The following is a 21,484-nucleotide window of genomic DNA, read 5'->3' on the forward strand; positions in this document are numbered from 1 at the left end:
GCCTCTATGCGCCAGCCTCTAAAACCCTATTCCGGCTCATCTTCCTGGAGGGGTCGTTCTTTTCGATACTACTCTTCTTTTGGTAGAGGAAGAGGACAGGCTTCTCAAAGGGGCAAAAGAAACTTCCCTCGTGGAGCATGAGGAACGGGTGCAAAATCAGCCTCAGGAGCGGCATCTGTACCCTCAGCCACTCCTGCAGCCGCCTCCAAATCCCTCTGAGACCTTGTTGCACAAAACACCAGTGGGAGGCAGGATCTCTCAACATCGGAAGGAATGGCAGGGCATTACCTCAGATGCTTGGGCACTGGAAACAGTAGCCCAAGGTTACTGTCTACCCTTTCTAAAAAGGCCTCAATCATCCACCAGGGGCCAACTCTGTCAAAATTCTAGATCCGCTCCTTTTGCAGGAAATTTTAACCCTGCTAGAGAAAGGTGCCATAGAACTGGTACCTGTAGCGGAGAGGAACAGGGGTTGGTACTCCCCATATTTTCTCATTCCAAAAAAGGACGGAGGACTGAGACCCATCTTGGACTTGAGAAACTTCAACAAGTTCCTCAGGAAGGACAAGTTCAAGATGGTGACTCTTTCTCAGATCCTTCAGGCTCTCCAACTCCAAGATTGGTTGGTATCATTGGACCTTCAGGATGCTTACTTTCATGTGCCAATCCATCCAAAGCACAGAAAGTACCGGAGGTTCGCGATTGGCAATTCTCATTATCAGTTTCGAGTTCTGCCATTCGGGTTGACCTCCGCCCCAAGGGTTTTCACCAAACTGTTGGCGGTTGTGGCAGCGAGTCTCAGGAGAGGAGGTATTCACATATATCCCTACCTGGACGACTGGTTGATCAGAGCAAGTTCTCCAGAACAAGCTCAGGAACATGTTTTGATCACCTGCCACTTCCTCCACAAATTGGGCTTCTCCCTCAATTTCAAGTCCCACATGATACCATCCCAGAAGCTCCAGTTTATCGGAGCAGTCTTGGACACTTCCTCTGGGAAAGGCTTGCCTCCCGAAGTGAGAGCTCTCCACATCCAGCAGATGGTAACAAAATTCCAGAATGCCCAACGTCTACCGGCCTTCGATTTTCTCAGGTTGCTCTGCCTCATGGCATCCTGCATTTTCCTAGTACCCAGAGGCCAGGTTGAGAATGGGATCCCTTCAATGGGCACTCAGAACTCAGTGGTCCCAGTTCTCAGGGAATATGTCGGATCTTCTGCAAGTTCCGAGCGCAGTTGCTCAGGATCTTCTATGGTGGGCTTGCAACAACAACATTCTCAAGGGAGTCTTTTTGGCAACCATGGCCGGAGATAACAGTAGTGACGGACGCCTCACTCACAGGGTGGGGAGCACACACCCACGATCTGACAATCAGCGGTCGTTGGTCTCCATCGGAGTCCAAACTACACATCAACCTTTTGGAGCTGAGGGTAATCGGACTAGCACTGAAGGCCTTTCTGCCCTCTGTACAGGGAAAGAATGTCCTGATAATGACGGACAACACGGTGGCCATGTACTACCTTAACAAAAGAGGCAGCGTAGTGTCACTACCACTGTGCAGAGAGGCGATGCAGCTATGGTTCTGGGCAATACGAGAAGGAATCTCTCTATCGGCAATTCACCTAGCCGGAGAGAAGAACACGGCGGCAGACGCTCTGAGCAGGCAGAGCACGGTCTTTCACGAGTGGGAGCTGGCTCAGGAAGTCCTTCTTGAGACCTTTGCCCTTTGGGGAACCCCTCAAGTGGATCTGTTCGCCACCGCGATCAACCGGAAGTGCGATCAGTACTGCTCAAGGGAATATCCTCAAAGAGGAGCTCTGGGAGACGCATTCGTAGTGGAGTGGAAGTTTCCACTGCTGTGCGTGTTTTCCCCCAGTCCCCGTGATTCCTCAAGTAATCAGGAGGTTGAGAAAGTTCAGGAAAACCATGATCCTAATTGCCCCGGATTGGGCCAGGAGGACGTGGTACCCGGACCTTCTAGACATGTCCATCTGCCCTCCAATACGTCTTCCGCAAAGAGAGGATCTTCTCTCGCAAGAGGAAGGTCGGGTTCTCCATCCAGAGGTCAAGACACTCAACCTTCACGCATGGTTTCTGAGAGGTTGAGATACAAGGATTGGGATCTTCCGGATGACGTAATGGAAGTCTTGCTTTCGGCCAGAAGGCCAGCAACAAAATCTTTGTATCGATCACGCTGGAACAGGTTTAGTAACTGGTGCAAAGATAAGGATGTAGACCCTTTTCAATGTGGCACTCCAGTAGTGCTCTCTTTTCTATTACGTCTAGCCAATCTGGGCCTCCAGATAGGAACAATCAAAGGATACCTTGCTGCGCTGTCCATTTTCAAGCGCACCTCGGAAGAGGTTTCATATTTCAAAATACCACTAATAATTCAATTCTTAAAAGGACTTACTAACGTATACCCTCCAATACCTTTTCATGTCCCAACTTGGGACTTAAATTTAGTATTAAAATTCTTGACTTGCATACCTTTTGAGCCTCTGCACTCATGTCCATTGAGGCTTTTAACACTAAAAACTGTCCTTCTTGTGCCCCCATCATCAGCCCGCAAGGTTAGTGAACTTCAGGCCCTCTCATGCAAACTACCATATACTATTTTTTTTTAAAGTTAAACCTTAATTCTTACCAGAGGTAGTTTCGGACTTCCATTTGTCACAAAAAATAGTACTGCCAACTTTTTATCCTTCTCATTTGGGCAAGGAAGAGGAGAGACTGCACAGACTAGATCCCAAGAGGGCTCTTAGTTTTTACATCTCAAGGATGTCTAAATTGAGACAAGATGACCAACTATTCGTGGGTTATACTGGTCATAAACTAGGCTTATCTGTAACAAAACAGACCATATCCCGCTGGATCATCTTAGCCATAATTGAATGCTAGAGATTAGCGGGAAAAGACCCACCAGATGGGCTTCGTGCCCATTCTACAAAGGGAATGGCTACTTCTGCGGCTCTAAAGAGGGGAGTCCCGGCAGAAGATATTTGTGCAGCTGCAACTTGGAAAACAATGCATACTTTTGTCAAGCATTACTGCTTGGATACTGCCTCCTCCAATGAGGGATTATTTACCAAGGCAGTTTTGCATTCTGTCCACGAAAACTCAAACTAGTACTCCCACCTCCAAAATTGCCACTGCTATGGGAGTCTATCATAAGATGAGGAATACGTGGCAGGACACAATCCATTCGAAGAACAAGTTACTTACCAACTGTAATGTTCTTTCGACTGGATTTTCCTCCCACGTATTCCTCATCGACCCTCCCATCCTACCCCACAGTACAGTTTACGTTTTCTTACACTTTCCTCTCACGAAGAATGTATCTGTCATGGGGCACGCCTGGGTGTTCCTCCTATGTTTCATCGAAAAAACAGAACTGAAGCAACGGGCGCGGCTCGAGCTATTTATACCATCGGTGACGTCGACAGAGTACGGAGTCCGTCGAGGGATCAATCGACGCCACGACCTCAAGCACAGCGCCCTCTGCCGAGAGAACATTTTTTGCCGAAGCAACGAAGCTGGGGACGAGTTATCATAAGATGAGGAATACATGGGAGGAACATCCAGTTGAAAGAACGTTACAGTTGGTAAGTAACTTGTTCTTAGGCAGTGCAGATATTTTTAGTTCACCAGAACAGTCCATTCAATAGGCTAGGCCAAAGTCAATGGGCTAAAGTCTTGGATAGGATAAAGCAGTTCTGGTAGGTAAACTGAAAAGTCTCTGCAAAAGTTCTTAGGAATAGTTTGTAGCAAGAAGAATCATACGTTGGATCACAAGCTGATTAGGCCCGTGAGTTGGGAAAGTTTCAAGCACTTTCACCGCGAGAGGTAAGTACTCTGTCTGGTTTTACAGTACCTTTACAAATGAAGAAAAAGATGCAGCTGGTGACCTCTGTTCCTGGTGTCATGATCACTGCTTCCAAGGAGCTAGGACCAGCCCAACGTCCTTGGAAGCAGGCCCCTAACCTTCATCCTAGGCACCAGCCGGTCCCCACTGGGACCTTTTGGACCTTGTCCTGGCGCCGGTGACACCAGGCTCATCAAAGTCACTGGTCCCGGCACTGGAAGCGCCGGGCTCATAATTTGTATGAAGATGCTTGGGTGGACTTACCTGCAGCAGACCATGCTGCTTACTTACCAGCCACATAGAAATCCTCTGTGAGCCGGGACTACTTTCTTACCTGGGTGGGGCAAGCTCCACTCCCTGGATACAACACGAACTCTTCTGGAACAGGAACTCTTTTCTTACTAGGGCGAGGCCGTGGAGGAAGACGCCTCATCACTCCAAGGCTATTTAAACCACATCCGATTGATGAAACGTGCTTCGCGTTATTCTGCATCTGCAGCAGAACGCTAACCGTGTCTGTTCCAGTTTTCTTCTTTCCGATCCTGAACCTGCAAGAACAAACGCTTACCATTCCTGTATCCAGCCTTCAGTAGCACCTGCAAAGACAAGAAACAACAGGTTAGCACGGCAACCTTCACGCGCAGCGCTTTCCTCACCTGATCCATCGGCAGCTACCATCTCTTCACGCTGCTCCTCCGCCTGTCAAGACAAAAGCATAGTTATTCCTGTGTGGAATTACTTACCGGCACTCCGGGAATTCTGCTTTTCTTCAACGCTGCAATCCTGCACCTGAAAGACAAAAGAAGAGACATTAGACAGGTATTTTACTTACGTGCCATCGCGCCCGCCACAATAGGGCGCCTGCAAATACTCCGGCATTTACTTACGCATTTCCAAGCGCTTCATTCCAAGACTCTGGCTCGAACTTCGGCTTTCTTCACACCATCTTCTACCTCAAGAGCCCTGCAAGACAGATAGAAAAAGCATTATACAGAGCCCTGTTCCACATTAACGTGCCCACGCACCTAAAGACTGTAAGGACTTAAAAGGTGTCCGGAAACTCACCGTTCGTGCAGTTAACGACGGTAGCAATCCTCTGATGTCAAGAGGCCTACATTTCGCCCAGTGAAGAAACTGGCAACGGCACCCTGCACCAGACGCAGACGGAGAGTCCAGCATTCACCTATCTAAGGTGAGCACGTTGACCTTGGGGCTCCACGGAAAAGCGAGGAAGGGAAAGGGAGAGAGATACCCGACAACCCCAGATCATTAACCCCATATTCTTTCACCTGCAGATATCTCACTCTTCGAGTTAGACACACAGTGCGAAGAGGCTCAGCCCCGGAAGCCAATCGAGTCCTGCACTTCACTTTTCGAGTCAGACACCATCCTGCCAAGACCGGCGCCTCCGTGGGAATCAGGTGAGCGTTACAGAACGCGAAGCCCACCGCAAAACTCCTACCCAGGCGCAATGGAAACCTCGGATACTGATCAATTGGCCCAGTTGCTTGGGGAACTAAGAGCAGAAGTACATGCAGCTCGTCAGGAAACAAACGCTCTAAGAAGAGAGCTGATAATATCCAAGGAGCGAACAGAGGACCTCGCTAGGCAATTGCTACGAACGCAGGCAGGACAAACACCTTTGCCCGCTCCAGGAGGAAATTATCCTTCAGCATCTTCCTCAAATCCAGTGCAAATCAATCTACCCGGTAATGTGCCCTTGGCTCCGCCCGAACGCTTTTCTGGTGACCCAAAGAGATTTGCAGTGTTCATTAACCAGTGCCGCCTACACTTCTTATGTAGACCAGCTGCCTTCCCAACAGATCAGGCCAAGGTGGCTTTTGTGCTTTCTTATCTCAGTGGCAGTGCCGCAGATTGGTCGATCCCTTTAGTCACTCAGGATGATCCGGTTCTTCATGATTTCCAGGCCTTCCAGTCCAGCATGGAGAAACTGTTCGCAAGACATGCACAAGGGCTGGCCTTGGACAATGAACTCCTTTCGTTACGACAGGGTAATCAAGACCTCTTGATTTACATTGCCTCATTTAACAGACTTATAGTGGAAACTCAATGGCCTGAGGATAAAAGAATAACGCTTTTCTACAGAGGCCTGCGTGGAGAGCTCAAGGATGTGTTAGCTCAAGTTGTGAATCCTCCACAAGAATGCTCAGACTATATTGACTTAGTTGTTCAATTGGACCACAGATTACAGAACAGAAAGGCTGATCGTTCCAAATTTGATACCCGAGTGTTTTCTAAACCGCAGACCTCTACTAGGGGAGCTGACACCGTGGAACCCATGCAAATAGGGGGCATGAAAGGACCTTTAACCCAAAAAGAGCGAGAAAGGAGAAGACAGCTGCAATTATGCCTCTATTACGGAAACTCGGGGCACTTTCTTCGAGACTGTCCAGTGAAACCAGCTAAGAAGGCTTTAGGAGCCGCAGATACCTTGTACCACAAATTCTGAGCAGGGAAACGACCTAGCCCGACAAGTGTAGAGGTCCTCTTGCCGAGCGTTAAAATCTGTTCCATGACCTCGCATTTCGTGGTGCCTATGGTCCTCATTAGCCCTGAACGTCCGGATCGTTTGCATGCAATTGAAGCTTACATCGACAGCGGAGCAATCGGTAATTATGTGGACCGTGAAATGGTATCAAGGATGAATCTACCTCTTGTCCCTAAGGCAGTAAAAGACGTCATTACTACAGTGGATGGCACGGAGATAGCCTCCAGACCAGTAACTCACGCCACCCAAGAAGTGACGTTAGTGAGCCAAGAGGGACACCGGGAGAAAATCGTGTTCGATGTGATCAAGGCCCCTCAGTTCCAGATCATTCTGGGAATTCCTTGGTTAGAGAAGCACAATCCTCAGATCGATTGGCGAGCAAAGACGGTTCAGTTTCCAGAATGTATCTCCACTTGTTATCCTCGGCCTGATGTTTCACTGACGGCAATCTCTTCTGAGGTTCCCAAACTACCTCCCGAATACCAGATTTCCAAGACGTCTTTCGGAAGGACTAAGCTAACACCCTGCCTCCTCATAGGTCGTACGACTGTCAAATAGATCTGATACCCGGAACAACTCCTCCTTGCAGTAGGATTTATGCCCTCACCGAGCCAGAGAATCTTCACCTCAGACAATATCTGGACCAATACCTAGCTAACGGATTTATCCGTCCTTCAAAATCTCCAGCTTCCTCGGCTTTGTTCTTCGTTCCGAAAAAGGAAGGAGACCTTAGGACTTGTATAGATTACCGCGCCCTGAATCAAATCACTGTTAAAAACAGATACCCGTTACCTTTGATCCCTGAACTCCTGGACCAAGTCAAAGACGCATGTATATATACAAAGTTGGATCTCAGAGGAGCCTACCACTTGGTACGAATAAAAGAGGGCGATGAATGGAAGACGGCCTTCCGCACCAAGTATGGGCTGTTTGAATATCAAGTTATGCCCTTTGGACTATGCAACGCTCCTGCCGCCTTCCAGTATTTTATGAATGATGTCCTTAGAGAACTCATAGATGTGTGTGTTGTTGTCTACATTGATGACATCCTCGTCTATTTATCATCTGAAGAGGAACATCAGAAACACGTTAAAGAGGTCCTCGAGAGATTACGTCAACATAACCTTTTTGCTAAGCTTGAAAAATGCGTTTTCAACGTAACTGAAGTTGAGTTCCTGGGATTCATATTGTCACCAAACGGAGTCCATATGGACTCAAAGAAAGTCGATGCAATCATCAAGTGGCCTTCACCAACCTCTGTAAAAGGAGTTCAAAGCATGTTAGGCTTCGCTAACTTTTACCGCAGGTTCATTCCTGAATTCTCTCGAATAGTCCAGCCCATCACCGCTCTATTAAAGAAAAACAAACGTTTTGAGTGGTCTACCGAGGCGGAACAAGCTTTTCAGGACTTAAAAGCTAAATTCATCTCTGCACCTGTTCTAAAACACCCTCGCCCAGAACTCCCCTACATCGTAGAAACAGATGCTTTTAGCCTTGCTATGGGGGCAGTTTTATCACAAAGAGATCCGGTCACACACCAATTACATCCTGTAGCCTTTTGGTCCCGCAAATTCTCGGCTCCCGAGATCAACTATTCAATTACAGACAAGGAACTTTTAGCTATCAGATCAGCCTTTAAAGCCTGGCGGCATTATCTTTTGGAAGCCAGACACACAGTCACCGTAATGACAGATCACTGCAACTTACAATATCTGAAGACGGCCAAAGCTCAGTCTTCCAGGCAGCTCCGCTGGGCTCTGTTTTTGGCTGAGTTTGACTTTATAATTACTTATCGACCAGGCAGTAAAAACGGAAAAGCAGATTCCCTCTCCCGGATGGGAATAGATGAACACTTGACCAATCCTGAACCAATACCCATAATCCCGGACCAAAGGATTTTGGGCTTGGTCAGCGCTCAATCCTTTGAAGACATCGAGACTACAGTCAAATCACTCCTAACTCCAGCAGAATTACAGGACTGGCAATTCAAGGGGAAGGATTTCTCAGTGGACCAAGACCTACCATATTTCCGAGGACGATTGTACTTGCCCTGTGAGAAAATACAAAAACAGGTAATCTCCTGTTATCACGACTCATTAATGGAGGGTCAGTCACCCTGGCATTACCAAAACCATGGAAAAGGTCAAAAGACATTTCTGGTGGCCATCATGGAAGAAGGATATTAGAGACTTTGTAATCTCCTGCGGTGTGTGTGCTCAGAATAAAAGTCAGAAAGAGAAACCAGCCGGCCTCTTACACCCACTGGACATCCCTCCCTGTCCATGGCATACCCTGTCCCTGGATTTCATCACGGACTTACCTCCATGCTCAGGGTATAATACCATTTTAGTAGTCATGGATCTATTCTCCAAGATGGCTCACTTCATTCCCCTGAAGGGCCTACCTTCAGCTTCAGTATTAGCCCGAGAATTCTTAGAAAACATCTTTCGGTTACACGGTTTTCCCTCGGTTTTGGTCTCCGATAGGGGAAGTCAATTCATCTCCCACTTTTGGCGAAGTTGCTGTCGCTTAGCCCAAATTGATGTGAGACTTTCAACCAGTCACCATCCCCAAACTGACGGACAAACCGAGAGGACAAATCAAACTCTGGAGCAATATTTACGTTGCATGCTCCAACAGACTGAAAACCCTTGGAAGGATATCCTTTGGATCGCTGAATACGCTTATAACAATTCGACCCATTCTGGAACCGGGAAGACTCCCTTCTTCCTATTATACGGAAACCATCCTAGGACCTCTAACCTGGATCCTCCCCAAGAATTCGAAACGCCTGCTGTGGATCACTTGCACTCGGTGATCACCCGTACTTTTAAAGAAGCCACTGCCCATCTGCAAAGAGCTAAAGCTCTATACAAGCAAGGAGCGGATTCACACCGTAAAGAGGCCCCTCACTACGCAGTGGGAGATCAGGTCTGGTTATCCACTAAGCACCTGCCTCTAAATGGACCCCGCACCTTCATCCCGAGATACTTAGGACCCTTTCTCATCTCTGCCATAATTAATCCGGTGGCTGTCAAATTGGAATTGCCTTCGCATATGAAAATACATCCAGTATTCCATGTCTCCTTACTAAAACCAGTACAACCAGAAACCCGATTGACCGAACTCCCAGAACCTGTTCTAGTGGATGGAGAACTTGAGTTCGAAGTAAAGAACATCCTAGACTCCAAAATCTCCAAATCTAAATTATATTACCTGGTTGATTGGAAAGGATACGGCCCCCAGGAAAGGTCTTGGGAACCCTCAGAACATGTCCACGCACCTCGTCTGGTCAAGAAATTCCATCTGAATCACCCCGACAAGCCAAAACCCCCGGAGAAGACACGCTTAGGAGGGGCCTTGAGGGGGGGTGCTGTCATGAGCACTGCTTCCAAGGAGCTAGGACCAGCCCAACGTCCTTGGAAGCAGGCCCCTAACCTTCATCCTAGGTACCAGCCGGTCCCCACTGGGACCTTTTGGACCTTGTCCTGGCGCCGGTGGCACCAGGCTCATCAAAGTCACTGGTCCCGGCACTGGAAGCGCCGGGCTCATAATTTGTATGAAGATGCTTGGGTGGACTTACCTGCAGCAGACCATGCTGCTTACTTACCAGCCACATAGAAATACTCTGTGAGCCGGGACTACTTTCTTACCTGGGTGGGGCAAGCTCCACTCCCTGGATACAACACTGGAACTCTTCTGGAACAGGAACTCTTTTCTTACTAGGGCGAGGCCGTGGAGGAAGACGCCTCATCACTCCAAGGCTATTTAAACCACACCGATTGAAACGTGCTTCGCATTATTCTGCATCTGCAGCAGAACGCTCACCGTGTCTGTTCCAGTTTTCTTCTTTCCGATCCTGAACCTGCAAGAACAAACGCTTACCATTCCTGTATCCAGCCTTCAGTAGCACCTGCAAAGACAAGAAACAGGTTAGCACGGCAACCTTCACGCGCAGCGCTTTCCTCACCTGATCCATCGGCAGCTACCATCTCTTCACGCTGCTCCTCTGCCTGTGAAGACAAAAGCATAGTTATTCCTGTGTGGAATTACTTACCGGCACTCCGGGAATTCCTGTTTTCTTCAACGCTGCAATCCTGCACCTGAAAGACAAAAGAAGAGACATTAGACAGGTATTTTACTTACGCGCCATCGCGCCCGCCACAATAGGGCGCCTGCAAATACTCCGGCATTTACTTACGCATTTCCAAGTGCTTCATTCCAAGACTCTGGCTCGAACTTCGGCTTTCTTCACACCATCTTCTACCTCAAGAGCCCTGCAAGACAAATAGAAAAAGCATTATACAGAGCCCTGTTCCACATTAACGTGCCCACGCGTCTAAAGACTGTAAGGACTTAAAAGGTGTCCGGAAACTCACCGTTCGTGCAGTTAACGACGGTAGCAATCCTCTGATGTCAAGAGGCCTACGTTTCACCCAGTGAAGAAACTGGCAACGGCACCCTGCACCAGACGCAGATGGAGAGTCCAGCATTCACCTATCTAAGGTGAGCACGTTGACCTTGGGGCTCCACGGAAAAGCGAGGAAGGGAAAGGGAGAGAGATACCCGACAACCCCAGATCATTAACCCCATATTCTTTCACCTGCAGATATCTCACTCTTCGAGTTAGACACACAGTGCGAAGAGGCTCAGCCCCGGAAGCCAATTGAGTCCTGCACTTCACTTTTCGAGTCACAGACACCATCCTGCCAAGACCGGCGCCTCCGTGGGAATCAGGTGAGCGTTACACCTGGCAGTTCCTGCAGATCTCACTGTTCCTGGGCCTCAGTCGTGGGAACAAGAGGAAGGACGTCAGGACTCCTGCACTGGGACTGGTCAAAAAAGCTGGCAACTGGCAAAAACTTCAGTTCCGGTAGCTGTAGTCCCTCTCCCTGGTTATTCAGTTTCCTTCAGCATTCTGAGGAAACTACAACCAGCTCCAAGAATGGTATCCAGGTGGCTTAGTGTCGAGTTGATTGGTCCCACCAACTCAAAGGGAGAAGTCGTCCTTGCAGGGCTTCTCTGTCGAGATGAACTTAGCGATTCAGACCTGCAGCAGGGCTTCACTGGGCAAACCAACGGTCCAGGAGTTGCAGCAACCGTCCCCTTAAAGCTAGTCTTCGGTTCTTTCGTTCCAGTGGTCAACTCTGCCTTCCAAGCAAAGAGACTCTCCTTTAATTCAGTTCTCTCATTCATTCGAGCCTAGCTCACTCACCCAGCAGGGTGGCTGTCCTTGCCGGACAGTCAGCCAGCCAATCACCACAGAGTGCATTTGGGTCTCCTAGGAGACTAAGCACAGGGAGTTCCAGGCACCTCCCTCACTTCCTGCCCACCCCAGACATTCTGGCGCCAGAGGCGTTCTTCAGTCCTGAAGCCCGCCAAAGGTGAATGAACAAAGGAACCAAACCTGGGTTGGCACGCAGAGCAAAACTCTAGAAGAACCTTTCCACAAAGAAATGGTGAAAAAATAAAACCGGGACCTGTTTTTACAGAGGGGGCTCAGACGCCATCTTGAAAAACATGGCTCCCTTGATTTAATGCTACTGGTGTTCACGGTCGGGAAAAATCATGGTAGTTTGTTGTAAAACCACTGCCACCAGCCATTTTGAGAGGAAAGGGTAGCATTTGACTGCTACATGAGTATATAGACACAGGGGATACTCTATTGTAAGCTAGGGTATGCTGGGTCTAGGAATTTAAAAGACTAGTAAAGTCAATTTCACTTTACTTACTCCGGAAATACAGTAGTTTATCCCAGAGAAGGTATTTAAACATTGGGAAAGTCTGAAAAGGTTTCCCTGTGCCACTGCACTGAGGGTGCTGTGTGACACAAATGAAAAGATGGTGCTTATGGAGTTGTCTAGACTCCATAACCAAAGGAAATAAACACAGAGAACACTTGGAATTAAAATTCCCAAGTCCCAAAGTTCAGTAAAAGAGCTGGGGGTCTCTAAGGTAGAGAGGAATTGGCACATTTATGAGAATTCTCCCTAACACTGGCGCTGATGAGAAACCCAGCCTCAGCGCAGACGAAGAGGGATAGGCTGGAGAAGAAGTACCGGGTGCTGGAGTCCGCACCCAAGTGCCTACGGTCGCAGCCCTCCCTGGATTGAATGGTCTTGGCGGCTGCGAGAAAAGTCTTCTAATCTCTCATCTTCAGCCTCCGTTCCGCCGGACAGCGAGGGGAAGAAGTTGGACACCATGGGTAGGAAAGTGATCTATTCGGCGGCGATGACAGTGAAGGCAGTGAATGCGCTTGCGAACCTGGCCAGATACGATAGGGAGCTGTGGTATAAAATGGCTCCACTGCTGGAATTTCTGTGTGACGACAATCTGGTTGAGGCGCTTGAGATCCTCCTGGAGGGCGAGGTGGCATCGGACCATGCCATCACTGTGACCCTGGACATCGCAGACACAGGGTTCCGACAGATGGGGAACGGTGTCTGCCTTCATTGTCGTGGCTGGTTGAAGGCCACCAACGTCCGTCAAGAGGTCCAGACGCGGGTGCTGGACATGCCCTTCGACGGGGACAACATCTTTGGGAAAGCCGTCCACAAATTGTTGCAGGTCATTAAGACAGACACAGAGACGGCCCGTGCCCTTGGCACTCTTCAACAGCGTTGTCCATCCTTTCATGCCTCTCGTGGAAAATCTGGCTGATCGTCGAAGGGTTTCGGCGGAGGATCCTCTTTGTACCGTAAACCCTCCCGCTCTACGACCCAAGAGGCTTTTAGGGGCTGTTCCAAGGCTTGAGGTGGTAGATGTCGTTCTCAAAGCGGCACGCAGGCCCCGAAGCAAGATTGAACCGGCCAGGACGTCGGGCCCCCAACCTACACCCCGGTGGGATGCCGGCTGGTGGACTTAGTCAGTGAGTGGGAAAAGATCTCCACCGACCGATGGGTGCTGGACGCTGTCGCCCATGAACTTTCGAGATCCAGCAGAAGTGTCAGCGGATACCACTGGTGGCCCGGCAGGAGCAGCACATCCCTCAGCTCCTGCAGGAGGTACATGCCATGCTAAGAAAAGGGGCAATAGAACGGGTTCCAAAGCGACTCTGGGGGCTCTATAGTTTACTCCAAATACTTCTTGCTAAAAAAAAGACAGAGGGCTAGAGGCCCATTCCAGACCTGCAGCATCTCAACAAACCCCTCCAGTCTCAAAAATTCAGGATGGTCACATTGCAACACGTGCTCGGCCAACTGGAGGAATGAGACTTCCGGACGTTGCAGGATCTGGAGGACGCGTACTTCCACGTCCCCATTCACGAGAAGCATCGGAAGTTCCTGCGCTTAGTAGTTCAAGGAATGCACTACCAATTCAAGGCCCTTCCTTTCGAACTGAAGTCAGCACCCAGGGTGTTCACAAAGTGCCTGGCTCTAGTGGCGGCCCATCTGCGCCTACAAGGGATACATGTGTCCCCGTACCTCGACGAACGGCTCATCGGGGCCAAGTGAAGGGTCGCAGCCGTCGTACACACAGGGATTCTCGGTGAACTATCCAAAGTCCTGCTTGATTCCATCGCTGAACATGCTCTTCTTGGGGGCGAGGCTCAACACGGTCTCCCGCCTGGCGGCCCCTTCGGAAAAGAGGATAGCAGCCATACTGGGCAAGGTGCAACGGCTGTTGGCACTGAAGACCATCACGGTGCGGACCATCCAGTCACTGCTCAGAATGATGTCATCATGCATTTACCTGATAAGACTCTGCAGGTTGCGGATGCGACCCCTTCAGGAATTCTTGGATGCTCGGTGGCTCCAGGTGTCGGAAAGCTTCGCAGACCAGATTGTTCTCGACGGGGAGTTCCGTTGAGCGATAAGGTGGTGGGGCGTGCACTCCAACATCGCCGGGGGCACAGACTTCCAGAGCCCCCTCGTACCAGGAGACGGTCACCACAGACGCTTCCATTGAGGGTTGGGGAGCTTGCACTGAACATCTCCACGCCAAAGGCCTATGGCTACCGCGGGAGAGGGATCTCCACATCAATGTCCTGGAGCTGCGGTCAGTGTTCTGGGCCCTCAAGTCATTCCTTCCATCCCTCAAGGGAAAGGTGGTGAGGGTCTTCACAGGCAATACCACCACAATGTTCTACATCAGGAAGCGGGGGGATACAAGATCCCTGGCGTTCTCCAGAGAGGCGCAGGACTTGTGGCACCATTGCCCAAGAGATGTTCCTCATTCCTTTCCACCTCGCGGGAGTCAAGAACACCATTGCTGACTCCCTCAGCTGGGAGCTGCGTTCTTGCCACAAGTGGACAGCCTCTTCCTCAGATGGGGCATAACCCAGATAGATCTGTTTGTGACAGCAACGAATTCCAAGTGCCAGAGATTTGCCAGCAGGCTCCACCAGCCAGGAAGCATGGGGGACACGTTTTCCTTCCTGTGGGAAGGTCTGTTCCTGTACGTGTTTCCTCTGTTGCCTCTCCTGCTGTGAGTCATCACCACTCAAACGGTGCCGATGCAGGATGACCCTCGTCGCCCCGGCATGACCGAGGCTGATTTGGTACAGGGATCTTCTCAGCCTGTTCATGTCGCCCCTGGTCAAGCTGCCGGTGGTCGTGGATCTGCTCGCCAGAGAAGGAGAAATCCTACATCACAACCCAGGATCGCTGAACCTGAAGGCTTGGCTCCTGCAGCCTTAGAGTTCGGAGGGTACGAGCTGCCGGCGGACTGCAGGGAGGTCCTTGCCAGGGCCAGAGGGTTGTTGACTCTGAAGTGCTACAGGCACAAGTGAAAACGTTTAGCGACGTGGAGCCTGATGCAGAAGATTAACCCTATGTGGGTCACGGCCCTGCAGACTCTTAGGTACTTGTTGTCCTTGGCCAAGGCAGGGCTAGCGCACACCTCCATCAAGGTGCATCTGGCAGCTATCTCCCGCTACAACAGGTCTCCAGGACAGCCTTCTTTTTGGTCCCACCGACTCATCAAGGAGTTCCTCAAAGGGCTATTTCGATTGGTACTGACTAGGCTCATGGGGGGGGCCCCCATTTGAGACTTTGCATCAGGTCCCTCTCCAGTTCCTATTGTGGAAAACTGCTTTCCTTGTGGCCACCACCTCTGCCAGGAGGGTAGGTGAGATGCAGGCCCTATCCTGCAAGCAGTCATATGTGACTTTTCACAACAAAAGGGTGGTGCTGCGGACACACCCCTCCTTCATGCTTAAGCTTCTGTTGGAATTCCACTTCAACGAGCCTTTGGTGTTGCCTATTTTTTTTCTGAAACCTTTTTTGCCAGCTGAAAGGACTTTGCACTCGCTGCATGTGTCTTGTGCTCTGAAGTTCTATGTGGCACGCACGAAAAGTTTCCGGAAGACTTCTCAACATTTTCATGAATTTTGGTCCTGTGACCATGGGAAGGCCTTGTCCAAGGCTTCCATCTCCAGGTGGCTGTCCGCCTGTATCACTCGCTGTCACCGGTTGACCGACTGCTGCCTGGCCGACCGAGAGCCCATTACACCAGAGCGATCGCTGCAACAACGGTTTTCCTGTCTGGTGTGCCCCTGCTGGACATCTGCAGGGCTGCGACTTGGAGGTCCACGCACACCTTCACAAGATTATTCTGCATAGACGGGGATTCCAGAGAGGAGTCCAGTGTCGGCCAAGTAGTGCTGCGCAACCTGTTCGCTTCAAGGTGAGCCTGTTCCAGAGGTAAGAGTAATTGCTTCTGTTGAGACTTGCCACCTCCCGTGGTTGTGGAATGTTGTACTGCTATGTATTCTTTATTCATGAGCATGTGAATCCATGCCCGACCCCATGCTGGAGAAGGAACAAGTTGCCTGTAACTATTGTTCTTCAGCATAGGTCTGGCATGGATTCACATGCAAACCTCCCTCCTGCCCCTCTGCGGCTCTTCTTGGTCATACTGCCACTTTACGTGCTACCAAATCTGAAGATTGCTGCCAGAGAAGGAGCTTAGGGGGAGGGCAGTCATTGGCTGGGGGCAGTATGACCCAGATTTGAGTGATTGGAGGAGAAAGACAGTTGGTAAAAGAAAACAGTTTAACTTTCACTTACAAAGGATTCCCGGCCTGACTGGGTATATTCATGAGCATGTGAATCCATGCCAGACCATGCCAATCCCAGACCCATGCTGGAGAACAATAGTTACAGGTAAGTAACTTGTTCCTTGTACCGTGAAATAAATCGCACAAATAAAAATGTAATTTTACATTGAAATTCCAACGAAACGATTGCACAGTAATCTGCCAGCATAGCAGTGCCTTTGTACAGTTTATGGAGGCTTTTCTGATTAGCCTTGGATTTACTTTTTCTCTCTGTAGATTTGGTGACGCCTGAGGACATTGCAAGGGTTGCCACAAAGATGCTTCGCAACAAACCAGCTGTGGCTGCTTTGGGAGACCTCTCAGAACTGCCGGACTATGAGCACATTCAGGCAGCGCTGTCCAGCCGAGATGGGAGATTGCCCAGGACGTATCGACTCTTCCGATAAAAATATACTGTACCGAATGGAGAACCAAAGTATTAAACATATATGTATATTTTTCACCTCTCCGTTTTAGAATGTTCTTTGCAGGAATTGTCATGATTTAAATCTCCCAGCAATTATCGAGATGAAACTGTTTTTATGAAGAAAAAAAGCCATTTCACGTGTCTGATAGTGCACTCTAGCTATAAAATAGATAGTGTGATGCTTTCACAAAAGCTGACCTCTGTCCTGTTGAACTGCAACTTTGCAGGTTGGAAAGATCTGTTTACCCCATACTACTTTCTCTGACAAGGCCAGGTGGCTTTCTCGCCCTTGGAACCTCAGCTGAAATTCCTTTACTGGCTATAAAAATGCTCTGCAAGTTAAACCATGTTGCAGTTGGCCTAGCCTACCATAACTCGAAGCCAGATGTGTGAATATAGAGAGCGCACGTTGTAAAAGTGATCCTCTTAGGCAGCTCGACCTCCAATGCGAGTATTATCTATAGGAAGCAAGAGTGGAGGAAAGATCATATGGACCATAGCTGAAGTGGTCACTTATTCAAGAGCTGTTGGGCCATAATTGGAAATTAACAGTTTTCCTAGTATTTGTTCCACCAGCTTGAGCAACTAAGTAGAATTACTGGGCAGCGTACAACATATGACTGCAATGTTCTTTTATACGTTTTCTAACAAATTGCTGGTATTATGTCTGAGTGACTGCCTACTCCCAATTGAAGATGCCTACCACCACCGGCAGTTTCATAGCTGCCCGTGTAGACGTCCTGCATCGGGTAGGTTTGGAATTTTAGGAGGCTGCGATGGCTTGGAGTAATGTTCAAATGCAGTAAATTGACCTCATCCAGGTTTCAGTCGATTTGTTCTCCTTGTAGTGGGGAGGCGCCTCTATAAGGCTTACATGGAGAAGAGCATGATTACTGAATCCATGTGTCGTGATTTAAGAACCTCCCCAGTAAACTCCATGGCTTTAAAACTGTTTTAGCTCATTAACAAGAAAAGCCCATTGTATCATGATGTACAAAATATGTAAATATATTTGAAATGGTGTGTTTCAGTTTTTATTGGATGGCTTTACTTTTGGTTTACCTTTTTTATTTTCTACATTGACCCTACTTGCTGTCTTCCCTCAGCCCCTTTATTTTGTGTTCAATGTTGCGTCCACACCGGCTTAACCAACAACGATTGGTTCAGTACAATTTACATAGCCAGAAAGGGGTTTTGAATGCATTCTCCAAGCTAGCCTGCATGCAGTATTTTACTCTGAGCCAAATTTCCACAAACAATGAGGGTCTGTGATCACACCAATTTTAATTATTTTTATTAGGATGGCGTCAGCCATGCATCTCTCCATCAAACAATTACGTTTTATTAAAGGGTTGCCTGTCACTTTCATGTATAATGGTTATCTCTCATTTTTACTAGATTATAATTTCTGGAAAGCATAAAGTTACAGATTCGTTCTTGCAGACATTATTGGATCTGTGCCAAGGAGTGAAAAAATGTATGTGGTGTGGCTTGTTCACTTATTGGCAGGCACGTATGCAGCTCATCCGTGCTGGTCTGTTTTTTTTTTTTAGTTGTTTTTTATTTGTTTTAGCCAGTGAAATGGCAGTGGTATATTGCCTTTACTGCAAAGATCTCCATGCAATTTCCAGGCCATCGGGCCGGATCATGTAGTTTGACTAAGTGTTTGATGTAAAGACAAAAATGGCATCCGTTGTCATGGTAGCGACTGTTGACTGTGCTTCCAAACCACAAGAGAGATGTAAACATTTTTCATCAATTTGATGCATTACTTTCCTTTGGATCCTGTAGGGCCGAGGAATGTTCTTGCTCCTACTATCCATATGATGCCAGTGAGCCGTTTGGACGATCCACGCAAAGCTTAACACTCTGTCCCAAAACACGTAGGGCCTCATAAGTGAGCCGGTCCCGAAATAAAGGTGCCAGTAATAAGTTGCCAGCACCTTTCCCGGACCTGCTCACTTTGGGTCTGCCGGTAGGGGCACTGAACAACCGGGAAGGCCTGATACTGAAACACCGGCAACGTTAACAATGGTGCCAGTGCTTGAGGGTTCCCAGACACCATGGGAATGGGAACTTACTGTACCAGAACCACCTGTGATATTCCGGTAGACCAGGATGTCGGGTGGCGGTAACGGTAATCGGAGGTTGTCTGCAACCCACCGGTAGCACCGGCGGGTTACTGGCAACCTCGAAATGAGGCAGTGCCTTCAAAAGACTATGCCCAAATGCTGAGCTATTTGCTTTGGTGTTGGCTTGCTCCCAGAACACAGTAACTTACCAGCCCACATAAAATGGGCTGTTCCTCTAGGAGTACATTGAGGCTTGGTGGGCAGACAGCCCATCACTTCTTGCTGCTACAGAACTGCATCTCCCTCAACCATTGGTGAAGGAATAATTGGCCAAAACTTAGTGTAATGAGCAAAGCCCACCTGTTCCCTGCATTTTCATACAGATCAGCTATTCTCCATGTAAAGATGTGGCAGGTATTTTTTTTTATACAGTAGACCTTCGTGCCACATACCATGTATGTGGCATTCACTATGTTACTTCAGAGACCATGGGCTCCATGGGGCTACACTTTATACCGTCATTATAAGTGCCAGTAATTGTTTACAGCGAAGCGTTTACACTTTGCCATTAAGAAAAATACAAATTTGAATGTCATGGTCTCCAGTGGCTGTCGTTTTGATGTTTGTTGCGCAAAGGTGTTTGGCGTGGAAAGAGGAGTGAACTGAAAGCTTCTTTTCAAAACTTAATGTACACTTCATCTAAAGCACAGCGAGATTTTTAAAAATGGCACTACTGGTTTACTGAAGGACTAGGCTAGCACTTTTGATTCACTTACGTACGGTCCTGTGTGCATAAGCCCTGTTTACATATAATGTATATGTGACCAGATTCCTGGTTATTTTATGTTCTTACAGCTTGTAATTTGAAAACATTACATCTCTCCTTCTGCATTTTAAATCCTATTTGAATTTGAGCACATCCTGTGTGCAAACAAATGCTAAAAGAAGGATCTTGGGCACTATACGGTATGTTTACTTTACTGTGCATGTATTGAGAGGGATATAAATGGGGAAAGTCCTAGTAGATGGACTTGCTTCATAGGCTGCTGATATTCCCCTTCACTGCCTGTTCTCTGTGCAGGTGAATTCTGCTGTTCAGACGCGCATTTGTCATACAACGGGAATACTCCACGTGGATTTAGCTTGGACCAAAAGGGGTGTAGTAATCTCACCCAGATGTGGGTGGACAATTTGCTTTATTATCCAGTGCAGTGTGACATGTATATGACCAGGTTTCGAGTTAATCCAGAACAGTGGATTTAGCTTTGATTTACGATTGTCACCCAGGTAGGGCAGAGGGACAAATCCGTATCCTATCCAAAGTAGTACTAGTCCACAATAACTCTGCAGCTTGTGCATTGGCAACCTTTATTGGATCATCAGAGGAAGTACAACGTTGGAAAGGTGTCCTGTGTGACCTCCATATAGTCGCACTTCACTTGGGAAGTTGGAACAAAGAAGCCTGCTATAGAGTTCTTGTTTGCATTTCTAGACTTCGATGTATACAAGAACAGTCCAAGCTATGGCCTTTTATTCTGACATGTGCGTAGGATTCCATCTGCAGCAGCACCATTTTACCAATTTTCATTTTTTCAAGTAAACTGAGCCAACAGTTGTATTCTAACAGTTTGTCGCCAACGTTCAACGCTATATAAAATATGAATAGAATGAAATGACTGAAGGATAATGTTATAACTTCTCAAGTTTATGTGTACATTTTCAACACTTCTGGACAATGTTGTTTTGAACCAATTTTCGAAGTGGTATCTTGCAAGTACTGACCCAGCAGAATGGTACCAAAGTAGATCAATTATATTTTTAAAAACTGCTCTTACAAATCGTTTGCCCTTGGTGATTGAGTCAACAAAATAATGCGTTCTTGGAGACTGCACATAAGGCCGTTATTTAGATGCTTTGCAGATTTCCACCAGCAAGCTATCTTCTGTAAATTATAGTATTGAGGCTTATATGCCTAGAGGTCTCATAACCCGCGTGGGCAGAAAGCGGTGTACATTTTCCATTCTGTCATGGACCTATCAAAATATTTCACAAAATGAAAACTCAATAGAAACCACTTTTGCGAAATGCACTCTTCCTGCCCTATTGCCAGATCTTTATTTTAATTTAACCCTAGTCGTTTTGATAAAGTATCCATTTGGGGTACCTAGTTAAGTCGCCTGGGAAAAGGTTGCCAGAGGGGCGGGACATTTCTCCACATTTGCACTCACTAATACATACCTGTCCTAGAATATGTGGGGGGAGGCCTTTAGGTGTAGCAGGTAAAATAATTGTATACCTGGCGACTTTTTCCCTGGGACATTTTCACATAGAACCCCCCATTTGGGCCATACAACAGTAAATCCAAGTAAACATGCAGTATATTCAGTAAGTATCACATTAACGCAATGGTATATCAACAGATGACCAGAAAATATTATGAAGACAGCTCTTGCACTTGCAGTGGGGCTGCAGGTCTCTTTAGTCATGTGGTGCATGAGATGTTGTGTACTGGGGTTCACAAATGTTCCTGAAGCCATCATCATGTGGCACAAGTGACGTGGTATTCCTGTGGA

At 48.0% G+C, this 21,484-nt stretch overlaps 1 protein-coding gene across 1 annotated transcript in view; it reads left to right on the top strand.

The window, feature by feature from the left end:
* Positions 1-18,207, top strand: part of PMPCA (peptidase, mitochondrial processing subunit alpha) — a 422,362-nt gene extending 404,155 nt beyond the window's left edge. Inside the window, exon 13 of the mRNA XM_069609581.1 lies at positions 16,650-18,207. Within this exon, the coding sequence (XP_069465682.1) occupies positions 16,650-16,819 (170 nt within the window). The 3' untranslated portion in view covers positions 16,820-18,207. The remainder of the gene's footprint in view (positions 1-16,649) is intronic.
* The last annotated feature ends 3,277 nt before the right edge of the window (positions 18,208-21,484 follow it).

The sequence above is a fragment of the Ambystoma mexicanum genome, chromosome 8 (genome assembly GCF_040938575.1).
Source record: "Ambystoma mexicanum isolate Mex_15411 chromosome 8, UKY_AmexF1_1, whole genome shotgun sequence".
Taxonomy (NCBI): Eukaryota; Metazoa; Chordata; class Amphibia; order Caudata; family Ambystomatidae; genus Ambystoma; species Ambystoma mexicanum.